The sequence below is a fragment of the Argiope bruennichi genome, chromosome 10 (assembly GCF_947563725.1).
Source record: "Argiope bruennichi chromosome 10, qqArgBrue1.1, whole genome shotgun sequence".
NCBI classification, from domain to species: Eukaryota; Metazoa; Arthropoda; class Arachnida; order Araneae; family Araneidae; genus Argiope; species Argiope bruennichi.
The window spans coordinates 15,624,983-15,639,728 of NC_079160.1; the positions used below are offsets into that span (position 1 = coordinate 15,624,983).

Here is a 14,746-nt window from a genome sequence, read left to right on the forward strand (position 1 = left end):
GTTTTTTATTTCGTCAATACGTGTTATTTATTATAAAAAAAATAATAAATTATAAAGGAAGTAAATAATAAAGAGGAATCTTTGCTGCCATAATAACTTAAATTTTTTTTCTCAAGTCCTAGTTTAATTCGAATTTTTTATTAAATTATACTATTTTTATTCTGCCATCTTTGAATTAGAAAAAATTCGTCTAAATGTATTCTATATTCAGACGGGGACATGAAAATGCGTTTAAAAAATCTTTCTCTGAGCTAATTGTATTTTGTTATATTTAGAAATACATAAAACACAGAAATGTGAAAAGGAGATTATTTTGATTTAATTCAATCGTCACTATTTTGACATTGTGGCAATTTTTTTAAAACGATAATAGGAAGAAAAAAAAAAAAAAAGATTTGCAAAATATGATTATTAGTTTCATTTTTCTGGTTGGTGTTGCATTTCTAGGGAAGGGATGAATAATCAGTTTTAACTGCTCGCTAGATCTTATAGTGGTACTTGATAACTAAGACCCAGTTGTGTTCAATCTTGATTATTTTAACTCTATTATCATATCCTTTTTTCCAGGTAGTAGTAGAAAGTCCAAATTCATTGGTCACCAAAATTCATATTGACACATGATAACTTAAAATTCGTAAGGCAAATTTCTATTTTCATACATTTCTGAAAGCATATCCGTTACATTACTAAAAATGGGATGTTCATTTAGTTTCAACTCATCACTAAAATTTATGTAGGCATATATTATGCTTACTGAATTACCTTTATCTGTCCCAAGTATTTTAACATTATTAGTATATCCCTCAAATACCCGCCAAAATTCATATCATCGCATAGTAACTTGAAATTAGTTTTATAATTCTCAATTGTTTGGACATTATTTTCATATTTATTTATTCTGATAACGTATCGACTTTATGGCTCATCTTTTTAAATTGTAACTGAAATGTGCGCAATAAAGCAATCAGTTTCAACCACCTCAAAACTCGTATAACTTGGAATAAGTTTTGGCAAATTCTGATCATTTTGGCATTATTTTGTATTAACAGCATATCAATCAAACATCCACCAAAACTCATATCATCACATAGTAACTTGAAATTAATTTTGCAGTTCTCAATTGCTTGAACATTGTTTTCATATTAATTTGTTCAGATAATTTATCGACTTTAAGGCGCATCTTTTTAAATCTTAAGGAAAATGATCATTTCGACATTATTATTAACATTAAAAGTATATCCATCGTAAATCCATCAAAACTCAAATCGTCACATAGTAACTTGACATTAGTTTTGCAGTTCTCAATTGTTTGAACATTATTTTCATATTCATTTGTTCAGATAATTTATTTTATCGAATTTATGGAGCACCTTTTCAAATTGTAATGGAAATGTGCGCAATAAAATATTCAGTTTCAACTACCCATCAAAATTCATATCATAACTTGGAATCAAATTTTGGTAAATCCTGATCGTTTCGACATTATTTTGTATCTAATCATCCTGATAGCTTATCCTTTATTCTTGTAATGAAGAGAGTGAACGCCACTTTGGCGCATTCTGCTTGTGTGTGGTCGCTGAAATGGTGCTTAATGGAGCTCTGTTCACCAGCTGCCTTGAATGTTTCTCTCCCTTACACTATTCGAGATATTTATCAAACCCATCCATCTAATCGTCACTCGGGGCATAAAAAAAAAAGACCTGTTTGCAAGTCTTATCATTCTTAACACTCGCCCTCGCATGTATGTGAAGATGTGCAGAGAAAACTAATTAGCCGGACTTCCTAATTCCCAGGACCAGAAAAAAATTCTTTATTCTTATTCTTTTTATTTCTAATTTGAGTCCATTTATTCCGTATTCATTTATGCAGTTAAATGAATACATTGGTGGTAACAACATTGAAGAAAATCCTTAATGAAATTCACTAACAGTAATTTTTTTTTCTAATACATACTTGCAAAGTAGAACATTACAAATATTAACACTTTTATGCTTTGAATTAAAATTACAATTTATATAAAATTAAAATCAAATCAAAATTTATGTTTTGAATTAAAATTGATGCTTTAAATTAAAATTAAAATCAAAATTTATGTTTTGAATTAAAATTGATGCTTTAAATTAAAATTAAAATCAAAATTTATGTTTTGAATTAAAATTGATGCTTTAAATTAAAATTAAAATCAAAATTTATGTTTTGAATTAAAATTGATGCTTTAAATTAAAATCAAAATTTATGTTTTGAATTGAAATTGATGCATTAAATTAAAATTAAAATTTATGTTTTGAATTGAAATTGATGCATTAAATTAAAATTAAAATTTATGTTTTGAATTAAAATTGATGCATTAAATTAAAATTAAAATCAAAATTTATGTTTTGAATTAAAATTGATGCTTTAAATTAAAATTTAAATCAAATTGAGGCTTTGAATTAAAATTAAAATTTATGTTTTAACTTTAAGTTAAATTTTATGTTTTAAATTAAAATTTAAATTGATGCTTAACATTAAAATTAATATTAACATGTACGTTCTAAAAATATCTAACCCGTAGAGAATGCTAAAATAGATCTTTATATTATACACTTATTTTACATGTCTCTATTTCAAGTTTCTAAAGTTAATGAAACAAATAACCACACGCACGCACACGCAAAAAGAAACAGTATTTTCTCTAAACTTGAAATAGGAGAAAGTAATAAGGAAAAGAAACTTAGAAGACGATAACCATTCTATATATTATGGAGTTTTGAGAAAATGTTTAAGATGGAGCTGTTAGAAAATTAAATTTATCTTTGTCATTAATTATAAAAATTATTTTTGAAATTATTAATCACTATTTATAATACTGTTAGTTGATTTTGAAGAATCGTATGATTTAGAAGTAATAACAAGTAATTCAGTATTTGTTATTCAAACTCCAACTTCCAGTAATGCACTTTATTTCTCAGAATCATTTTAATTAATAATTTGTGGCAACAAAAATATTTTCTCATAGCATAACAATTTATAATCAACTATTTTTTCGCAAGCTGTTTCATCGTTAAATTTTTTTTTTTCAGTATATGATGCCACATTAAAATTGACTGTCACTGTATAGATAATTTAAAATTTCTGTCGGAAAAAAATTTCATAATTTTTCTTTTCGAACTAGCGATTATTTAATTTACTCATGAAATATTAATTCAAATGTGGAAAAGAAAAATGTTTTTAGAATTTTGTTAGTTGACACAAAAGAAGAAAAAGAAAGACCAAAATTTGTTTTCAATAAGATTTTAATATCGGGAAAAAATTAGATTTAGTTTCATTAAATCGAATATCAATATTGATCTCAGCTTGCAATTCATGGTATGTTCATTTTCAAACTGAAAATCATCATTTTACATCATCATGTTTTAAGTCATTTGAATTTAGAATTTGTCTTCCATTGAATTGCAAACTTTAAAGAATAATAAATCAATTTGCAATGCCGAATTTTAAATTTAATTTAACAATAAAGTGTGTGATTACAATACATTTCCAATTTATTTCGAAAGTATTTTATTCATTTTCATATCTATTAATGTGAAACTTTGAATCCCATTAAATAAAATTCGGCACATATAATTGAAATAAAGTTTGTGCAACTGTTAACGAAATGTGATTTACGAATACTGGGTTTACAATTACATTCAAAGCAAATTTACCGTGAAACATTTTAAACCTATTCGGAAAATCTTTAAGGTAAACAATTATGTTAAAAAGTCGATTTTTAGCGAAAATTACGAATTTTTATTTAATATTCTAAATTTTTGAATAGTTTTAATAAAACCGTTTAATATTTGTTTCTATGTAAATTATTTGATGTTACATTCATTTTTATGACCAAATAGGGCTTTTGCGCCATTAAAATAAACCAAAGCATTTTTTACAAAAAATCTTACAAACCATCATAAACTAAAATCTATTGCATAGTTTTGTTCAAATTTGATATAATAATTTCCAAATAATCTTTTTTTTTTTTTTTTTTTTGAATTACAAAGCAAGCAATTTATTTTTTTAAAAAATATTTTACAATTGTTACTAAAACTGTTTTTTGTAAACTCCTTTAATTCTTTAGCTAAAATATATTTTTTCCATTGTTCTTTTTTTCAAAAATATAAATATTTTATAACATTTTTCAAAAAGTTTCTTCCAAAAAAGGGGTTACATTCTTTAATGAAAACTCTCCAGGATCGCATTTGAAACTAAAAATTCCCGCTTATCTAGAGGAGTTCAATTAGTAGTACGTTTAATAAACTGCGTGAACATATAAGCGATGCTTCGTGTTCTCGATCTTCGCCTGCCTCGAAATTCCTACAGAAAGCGAAATGGGGGAGATAGCAGAAAGAGGGTGTTATCGAGTTTATCAAGTCTTAAAACACTCGTCTGCGCAAATGGAAGGTCCATTGTCTCGTTCATGGAATGCAAATCAACTGAAAGGATCTCGGACGGACGATTTCAAATGAAGCCGCGGCCGATCAACAAGTTCGCCGCCGAAGTCCCCGTTCCCCTACTCGCTACGTCCCTGCCTTTCGCTAAACTTTTTTCTAGAACCGTTTGTGAATTAAAACGAAAATTTCCTGGTGAAAGCTACTCAATTTATATTTGAGTGTGATATGTTTTCTTTAGATGTTTTTAAAACTTTCCTGGATGTGAATGCGAAATATTTTCATTGTAATGCAAAATGATGTGAACGCTATAACATTCATTTTTTTTTTCTCAGTAGCAATAAAGACTGTTTACGATTGACTCTCTTATCACTCGCCCTCGCAATTCAATAACAATCAATATACTTTAAAAATAAATCTCCGGTTTATTTTTGGAGCTCAATAAAATGTTCGACGCTTGCGATCGTGTTTATATAATCAAAGCTAAATAATGCGTTTCTTTAAATATAGGAATATAAATAAAATATGTGACAGGATTCTTTTTCAAATATTCAATTTCATGTAATATTGTATAGAAAAAAAATATTGGTTTGCTGTATCTTTTCTCATGTTGACATATGAAAATGTGAGATAATTGTATTTGAAATGGTTAAAAAATTGAATGACAACTTTCATGATTTAAATGCTTACTTTTAAAAAATATATGAATGTTTTACTTGTTATTTATAGAAATAATTTCTCTATTGGTAACAAAATGACGCGTGATTGGGAAAATGCTCAGGAATGGAAAAATTTTTAAAGGTGGCAAAATATACTAAAAAAGAAACCAAGCATTTATTCAAAATTAATTGGTCTTACGAATAGTTGTATAGATTGATATTCTTGATTTAATAATTTGTTAAACAAACCGTCAAATTAACAATTGGATTATAAGAATAATAAATGAAACTCAAAATAACACAAAGTTATTTTGTTGAATAAAATACGTGAATAAGAATTGGGATATAATAATAATTAGCTCAAATTATTAAAAAAAATAGCTTTAAAAAAATACAGGGCAGAAACGTTTAGAAAAGGAAAAAAATATAATCATTCCTGTTTCTTTGCTTTTCGTGTTTCTTTCTTCTCGTGTTACTTTTTGCGTTTCTTTTTTAATATTTGCTACATTTAAAAAATAATCTAGTAATATAAGGTTTAATTAAGAAAGCATTTATAAACATTTTAGAATATTAAATAATTGCTCAGAATATTAAAACAACAAAAAAATTAAGGCAAGCTTTTTTGATACCGATAGAATGGAAGTCTAAAGCAAATTTTAGCATTTAATTTTTGCTCATAAAGAACAGATATCAAACTAAATACTGAAATCAAAAATTCAGAATTACTAAAAAAAAAAACTCTGTAATTTGTTAAAACGGAATACTTTTTTCTTATATTTAAAGAAATTTTTTGATAAAAATATTAATACATTTTTGCAATTGCATTTCTTGCAAAATAAATTTTTAAAAAAACCGCTGGATTGAAAAAATTTTATGGAATCTATTTTCTAACATTTTCTTTCTGTATAAATGGGTCTAGGAAAAAAGGCACTTTGCCGAAATGCTTATTCATTATTCTTCACTGGATTGCAAATTCAGCGCCAAATGCGCCAATTTTGTGTTATAGAAAATCGAGAAGAAAACTTTCCCCCCACACGAATCTTAAAATAGTTTGTATTATAAAACAACATTTTTTTTTTATTAAATAAAATTTTAAGAGATCCGAATGCACTCGTATGAAAATTATCGAAGTTGCTTTAAATAAAGAATATTATATTATCATTATCATAAGCAAAAAATATCAAATAAATGTTTCCGAGATTTTAAACAGGCGCCCCTAAATTTCTTCATAGGTAGCATTTTCGAGAAATTTTTATTCTTTGTTTCCACTGTTTGCTCGTTGAACCGCCCCACCAGAATGCCCTAAACTATTTAAAATAAAACAGATTTTAAGAAATATGTTCTCTATATTTCTCGTAACTTGTTAAGCCTAATGATATATTTGATACACTACATTTTACATTAAAAAAAGAGGAAGACTATATTTATAACTTCTATTTTTACAAGTACTTTAAATAAAACGTTTAGAGAAATATAAAGAAATTACTTCGCATTTTGAAAATATATGTTCGTTAAAGGGGGAAAAAAGTAATGAGTTTCGTTGGAGATAAAGTAAAGTGATAACGGAAAATTTCGAAAATAACATAGTCAATCTTCAAATTATCATCCTTCGTTTTAAGAAATCCAATTGCTGTTTGCAAGTTCCTATGTCACAAAATGTAGCATTTGAAAGAAGGGATATTTATGTGAGCATTACAAGAGGATTTCGAAAAATAAAACACGATTTAATTCTATTTCATTTACTATACAATTTAATCACGCAGCTTGTGAATGAAGTAGTACAGAATTGATATTTACTATTTGTACATATATATTCAGACGTACTTTTTTCATACCATTCTGTTTCACTGCCGTTATAATTCAATTCTAACGTTTTCCAGTTTATTTGAAAAAAATATTGATTTCCTTGAAGATTTTACTGTTTTTTTTCGTGTTTCTTCTTCTTCTTTTTTTTTTTTTTTCACTAATATCCATTATCCCCCCCTCCTCAAAAACAAAAGGCTAATCTGGAAATTTTCCAACACTAAAAACTTTCAAATTCCATTTCTGTTTAGAATATAAAGAAATGCATCTTTTTTATTTATTAAAATAATATTTTGATTTTATTCAATAACTTTAAAATTCAGAAAAAAATCAATTAAATTTTTTTAAATTGAAGTTTGCTTGATTGAATTTGTAACCTAAATATTATATATTTTAAAATAAAACAAACTAATTTTCGAATTGATAACTAGTTTCATCCGTCGTTCTCCAGCTTTATTTCAATTGTAATAATTCAAAATTGTATTACTTTCTGACTCAAAGACTAAATATACAAAGTAATAAAATAAGACATGATATCCAATAATTACTTTTGTTTAGTGAAAGCTCGTTTTTTAAAAATTAAACTAATACAAAAAATTGTAAGTAAGTGTTTTTATATTCAAAGGAAAAATTTAATTATTACGACTCTGGAAAGGTTTACAACGAAGAGACATACACTCACACAATAGAGAGGAGAAAACAGCCTTCACACTGAGTAAACGCTTTCAAGACTACATTTATTATAAAATAAGAAGTAATGGTCAACTCACTTATGCACCATAAAAATAATAATAAAAATGTTATTATTATTTTCGTTTTCCTGCAGATTAGAAGCAGATTAACTGTTTAAAATTCTGCCTTGTAGAAAATACTTTTAAAGAGATTGAAAAATTTGTTATCGGTATCAAATAACATCAATTCTGTGTGTAGTCGCATTAACTCTGCTTGTTGTTAAGAACATAGTTTTCACAAACTGTTCACGAAAACATTGTGAACAGTTTGTGAAATCTATGTTCTTAATTTTAAAACTTAATTATTGATTGTTTATGTACCTAACAGTTAATAAATAAAATCTAAGTTCTCGTTAAAGTGATAAATGTTAACATTTAAATGACTGACTCTTTATCTTGTAACTATGAATGAACGTCTTCTAGCAATTTAGAAATGATTAATTGCATTTGAATTTTGTTATTTTTATTTTTGATAAAATAATTGAAATTTTTTTTTTCGTATCATTAAGTTGACAATTAATGAATGGAATCATTTTTTTAAATGATTTGATTTCCTTTTGATAAAATGCATGTATTAAGTATTTATAATCATCCTACAGATTATAAAAATGCTATATCGGGAGCAATGCAATTAGAAATAACCAATGACGTTGTGTTATATCATTTCTTTTATCTACGCGTTAAAATAATAAGAAAATGAAATTATTATAATTCTGCATAGACATATGAAAATTGTAATGTTTGGAACAAAAGAAATCTTCCAATTTTTCTTATTATTATTTATTGAACAATGACATATGTTATAACATACTACGCAATTTTTAATTACTATTTATATTTCAAACCGAAGGTACTAATAAGGCTGCGAAAAAAATTAATATTGGGATGAAGTAAACATTTTACTTTATAATAAAGTACTCGTTTAAAAACTAAAAAATCAGAGTGATTATTATTATGGTATTGATTTTCAAACACGACTTGGAAGTCTATATTTGTGAGCTAAATTATTATACCTTTTTTTTTTTTTTTTTGGATCAATTCGAACAGTTGAAAAATAACCGTTAAGGTCAAATTTCTTGATTGATTAAAACAGAAATTAAAAAAAGGATTCTTACACAAATTTATAGCAAAAAAAATTTCTCAACATAACTGAAGTTATAAGAGGTTTTTCTTAATTATATTAACGAATGAGAAGTTGATCGATTTTAAAATAAGTTTGGAATTCAAATTCGATGTAGAAATGATAAATACTTTGTGACAATTCATTTTATTTGTTAATTAATAATGAACATTTCATATCGTGGCCTATTGATAAAAGGAACTTAAATAAAAATTGTTACAAATAGTATGAATTACAAATCGCATTCAATGATCAAGTCGAAAATTATGGATCCTATGAATGCGCAATGACTAGGATAGTCTATTTCGAATATTTCACATCGCCGGTTTTCGCGTCCGAAATATCAAAACAATAAAAAAAAAGTATGAAAATTCAACTAAAAAAAATTTACAAAACCTTTCAACACGAAAGCATAAAAAGTGAATAAAAATAAAATTGAAAAAGCAAATTCTTGAATGCCGTGAATAATGTTTACACACTGTTTTTCATTGTTTACTATTCAAGTTTTAAAAAGAGGAGCCCTTTTTTTAGAACTTGAATAATGAGTAAGAATCGATTATTATAGAAATTTTTGCTGGAAAGGAGGGTGAGGGAATGGCCGGAAGGACACACTCTATTGAAGGTGGGCGGGACATCGATTGATTTTCAACACTGGATTCTAACAGAGAAACAATCGCCTCGTTGCCTAGGTGACCACAACTCTTTCTCTCCCTACTTGACCACCTGGTGTAAGACGCTCCGAACACACGCTTCATGCAAACGCCATTCGCCGGAACAAACGAGTGGAAATTCTGCCGTGCAAAATATTTCTTTTTTTTTTATACAAAACAATATCAGAAAATATATTTATAAAAAATTTGGCTTCGAGATTTTTAATGAATTTTCCATGAATCCCTATTTTTTTTTTCTTTACTTACAGATACATAAATTATACCACTCAAAAACCAAACAGCTAAATGAATGAAATTTGGCATAGGCTCTTTACTTTGAGATTGTAAACCTGTGTCAAATTTTGGACCAGATTATTTAAAAGGAGGTAATATTTTCGTTAAAAATTGCAACTGCGGAATAAAGAACCATATTAGCAAAATAAAACAAAGAAAAAAAACCCATTCAAATTACCATCTACAGTAATAAAAATATTTGATTATTCATATATGTATAGACTATCACTCATGTCCATCATATTCCATATATTTTTAATTGTTGCAATTATGCGCTTGCCACTCTGTCCAATAAAAGTATTAATTTCGACACTGCAGGAATTAGATTAATTTAAGTCTTGAAATAATAATAAAATTTCATTTTTTTTATTGTGGCATCTATGTACTTACTCATTGATACGCTGTCAGTAAAAATATTAATTACGGTACTGTGAGCATTAGATTGATTCAAATATTGATGAAAATAAAGTTATTACATCAGATTACTTTAAATATTGAATTTAAATATATACTTTTTAAAATTCAACAACCGACTCTTCTTTTGTATTTTCTTTCCAATTACAAATTTTTACCCTTGTACTAGCCTTGACACATGCATAATGCAGTTTACAATGCACATTTCTGTCTATTACTAAAATCATTTAGAATAATGCCTCATTGAAAATATTATTTCCTATTTATCATGGTGAGATAGAATTATGTAGCATCGCTTAATGTTACAAAAATAGGCCTTCCAAGTTTATTTCTAGTAGAGCTGGAAATATAGAAAATGGCGGTTCAGTACGGAGTCTCCCGTCTCTTTAGTAATTGTTAGTATATTGTAATTTTTGTCACAAAAATTGTACACTGCTAAACAAGCCCTACCAAATAAATGACATAGTAGGCTGACAGAATAAGAAATGACAGTTTAATGTAAAAGCTCTCAGGGTTTTTTTCTTTTTGTAATAGTTAGTACATTATAACTTTTACATTACAAAATTGTATATTACAAAACAAGCCCTGCTAAGTAAATGGCCTAGTAATGTTGAAAATATAGGAAATAGCAGTACAGTGCGAATACTCCTGCCTTTTTTGTAATAGTAAATACATTATAATTTTTACATACTATATTAATTTATAAAATTTGAACAATAAAGTGTATTAAGCTGGAATAGCAAGCAAAAGACTCAAATAGCTAGTGAGTAAAAAAAATGACTACTCAATTTAATATCAATAAAAATATTCAGTATGAAATTAAAATTTGGTATACACTAAGTTAAATTAAACTTAGGAAAGGATGTAAAAACTTATTTTATTTGCGATCCTTCCTAAATGCATTTCATAATCATTTCAAAAATTGTTTTGGAAATTTTACATATACATAAGTTAGACTACATATACTAGTTACGGTTAAAAATACTTGATCTCATTCAGTTAATTGATAACTTTTAATGTTTTATTTCAAACAACAGTGGAAATTATAATTTTTTCATTACAAAACTGGAAGTTTTTTTTTCCTTATTATTTCATTTTTGATTTTTTATGCTTATTAGATTTTTATAAATGACCTGCTTAGAGTCCAAATCTATAATAAGGTCCTCTACAGGGTTAGAATTCAAATTCTGTAATTCAGTAACCCTCTTAAAATATATTTATTATTTTCCAATAAAGTGCTATTGTGTTTTGAATAATGTTGCAAAGATGTTCCAAGACAGACATTTTGCTTTTTTTTTCAATGTAAAATAATAATGCTACTTATGCTACCATCCAACATTATCAATAAATAAAAATAAATGGAAAAAAAGGGCACGTCATTATAAAACTAGGAAAATGTTGGTTTTACATAAATAAAGCAAAGATTCACCTGCCGTTTTCATTAAATACTATTGAAATAATTCAATAATTCGATTACTATTAGTTATAACAAACAAAGAGACTTAATCTGATGTCATATCAAAATACTACTGCACTCCATTTCCTGCCCGTTCAGAATATATAAAAACTTTATACTAAATCGATTAAGTGAGTTAAAACAAAATCGCATCAAATACTTATACAAAATAAAATAAAAAAAATTAATGTACAGCAATTCTATAGAAAGATTACTTCGCTAGTCAAATGAATTAAAAAGATAAATAAATTCGCTACCATAAATTGTAATCAATTCAAATTCGGATAACATTATGTTTGCTTGTATACTGTGTATTTACTATATATAATCTATATATTGTATTTTATGCATATTTCCTCTATCTAATAACAATTAACAGTTTTTCCATTAATAATCGAATAATTATTGTATAAATTGTTTTTCAATCAAAAAATATTCTTATCTGTTTTTTATGCATTTTAAATTATTTATTAAACGGAAAATTTCATTTAAGCTACCTTATCAATGTCAGTAATCAATTCATTTTGATATTACTGTATAATGTTTCTTGCATGCATATCAAAATATATTTTTTTATTAATTTTATATTCAAAAAAGCAGCGAAAACTTACGACTGAATGTCAAATAAATAAATAAACCAAATAAAGTTCCCTAGAATTGTACATATATGTCAATGTATTATAACATGTGTTGCGGCATTTTACAAAATTATTCTATTTTAGTTAAAGAAAACCAAAAGCATTTGTTTGTAAACAGAATATCTGTAGGAAGTTCAATTCTGTAGTTATTTCTTGAAATGGCGGAAAATGATTGGTTAAACAGAGTTGCTGCACTTGAGGGTGCAAACTAAGAAATATGTGCATATAATATATTCTAAAAACTGTAGTATGATAACTCATCGGTGGTGGGGGGAGGAACCATGTTGCGATTGTATGCAATTGAAATTAGCAATACAATATTTAGCAGTATAGTTATCTATTTGAAAAATTTGCTCAACAATGTTGTTTCAATTGCTTAACATCTTACGACAAGAGTTACGTGCCTTATATATAAATTTTTGAGTTTATAAATCGAATGATTCTTTAGTTATTATTGCAAACAACATTTGGATAAGATATTTTATCGCATCAAATGCCCATCGCTTTTTTCCTATTAAAATAGCAACATATTTCTAATACGGAATATAGCAGAAAATTAAATAATGTTGAAAACATGAATCTAAGATAAATAATTGCTAAAAATGCGACATTATCAGATTTTATTGCTTAACGCTCATATTTGTATTGAAAAGAAAATCATGAAGAAATTATTTTTGTTAATATATCTGTCGAATCTCTGGATTTTCTTTAGATCTAAAAGAATGTATTATCTTGTATGTGACACACTTATTTCTGATACTAGTATTATCGAAACTGCCTTGAAACTTATTGTTTTCACACAATTTCCATTGCAATACAATTTTTTTATCAACCAGTTTCGATTTTTCTAATCAGCAGCCGTTTAAACAGCTGTATTAGACGTATATTTAAATAAGAAATGCACAAAATAGTTTCATAAAATAAATTTTAATATACTCAAATATTAAAATTGAAATGAAAAAAAAAATATTACTTTATTTAAAAAATGGAATTTTGTGAAAGCACACCAATTTTTTCAGTGTCGAAGATACTGTACAAAATCAACATACTGTGTACTAAGCTGTACTCGATTCCGCTTACTGTATTTAACGATAAGTGTTGAGAGGAAGAGCACATTCAAGGAATGTCAAAACTTCCATTGAGTGATTTTGTGGAGCACTGCAGCTTTATCACCTCCCCCCCCCCCTTTTTTTTTAAAAAAATCCATCCGACCCATTTCTAAGGGATCAACTCAATTCACATAAGATTTCTGTGAGGCTCACTTATTACTGCTTTTGTTCAGCTGATCTTTCAACCACCTTATGGATTTCTTTTAAAAAAGACACAATAAGATGATAAGCGACATCTACTTACCTGAGCTCGGCCTGTCCGAGTACCTGGTGCAAAACAGCCAGGCTGGAAAGACGATTTTACCGGTCTCCTTGACCGGTGGGAAGGTCCCTTTCGTCAAGTCCGAGGAGACGCCGGGCGCCGTGTTCTCGTTATGGGGAATGTCTTTGGCATTGTTATCTCTCCTTCCAAAGTCCGGAGAGAGGATTTTCTCGATGGAGAATTTGAGGGGATGGTGACTGGAAGGGGCCCCCGGGCGACCTGTGTGCTCTTGGGGGGACGTGGAGCGACTGTCCATGGACTCCAGGTCTAGCGCCATGAACCCACGATGCAGACTCACGCATCGGAAGGTATCCAACTCCCTGCCTCCAGCAGCCGCCGTGACCTTGGAGGCTTCGATTCTCAAATTCTTAGGCACCCCCGAGAAGCCAAACGATTCCGAGTGACTTGCGTCCGACCGCAGGGTGGCTTTTCCAGGAACAAGCAAGCAGCACTTTTGTGACCAGCAGCTAAGCGTCGGTTTCGCCGATTCGTGTCGGGCTCTGCGAGACACGTCAGACTAGTGTTCGAGTGGTGGGGCGACCAGGCTCTTCGTTAGGGGGCGGTCTTATCACTCAACCAACCGGATCGTTCGATCCCGCCCTCCACGTGCAGAAGGGCCAATGGGGAGTGACCAAAGGGGGAGGGCTTCGATGCGGCTTTTATTAAAATGTCAGCGTGCGCCGATGGGTGGAGAAGTTTTTGCGCGTCTGAGGGATATTTCAATCGCTTTCACCATCTGATGAGATAATTCTGACAAACACACCGAATTTTTGATATTCTCATTCCTCACCCCCCCCCCCTTCCCTTTGTGGTTAGTTCACATTCCAGTTTTTAAGCTTGCCTTTGTGAAGTCTCAGTTCCGAAATAAAGTCCTCTTCTTCGAATTTGGGGTTTTAAAAGACTGAATCGAAACTTGGAAGCTGGCTTTCACCTGAGCAGATGGTCGCTTCACTTAGTGATAAACATTCGAGATTTGCTCTCATATCCTTTTATCGAAAGAATATGAGCGCAAAGGCTTTTTCCGTTTCCAAGCAATTTACAATAAGTTGAATTTCGTCGTAATATGAACAAGGGGAAAAAATGACGAAAAAAATTGCAATTATTTATTTATTTATTTATTCACAAGTAAATTTTTTATAGTGAATCTTCAGTGTGAATTTTATTATTTTTATTGTATTTTAAAGAATGGTATGTTTAGCTC

General features: G+C 28.4%; 1 protein-coding gene across 2 annotated transcripts in view; it reads right to left on the reverse strand.

Annotated features, from left to right (window-relative positions):
- LOC129988933 (homeobox protein engrailed-1-B-like) overlaps positions 1–14,046 on the reverse strand; it is an 80,766-nt gene extending 66,720 nt beyond the window's left edge. For both annotated transcript variants that reach the window (XM_056097217.1, XM_056097216.1), the window contains exon 1: positions 13,528–14,046. In XM_056097217.1, the coding sequence (XP_055953192.1) occupies positions 13,528–13,822 (295 nt within the window). In that variant the 5' untranslated portion in view covers positions 13,823–14,046. The remainder of the gene's footprint in view (positions 1–13,527) is intronic.
- Between the last annotated feature and the right edge of the window lie 700 nt (positions 14,047–14,746).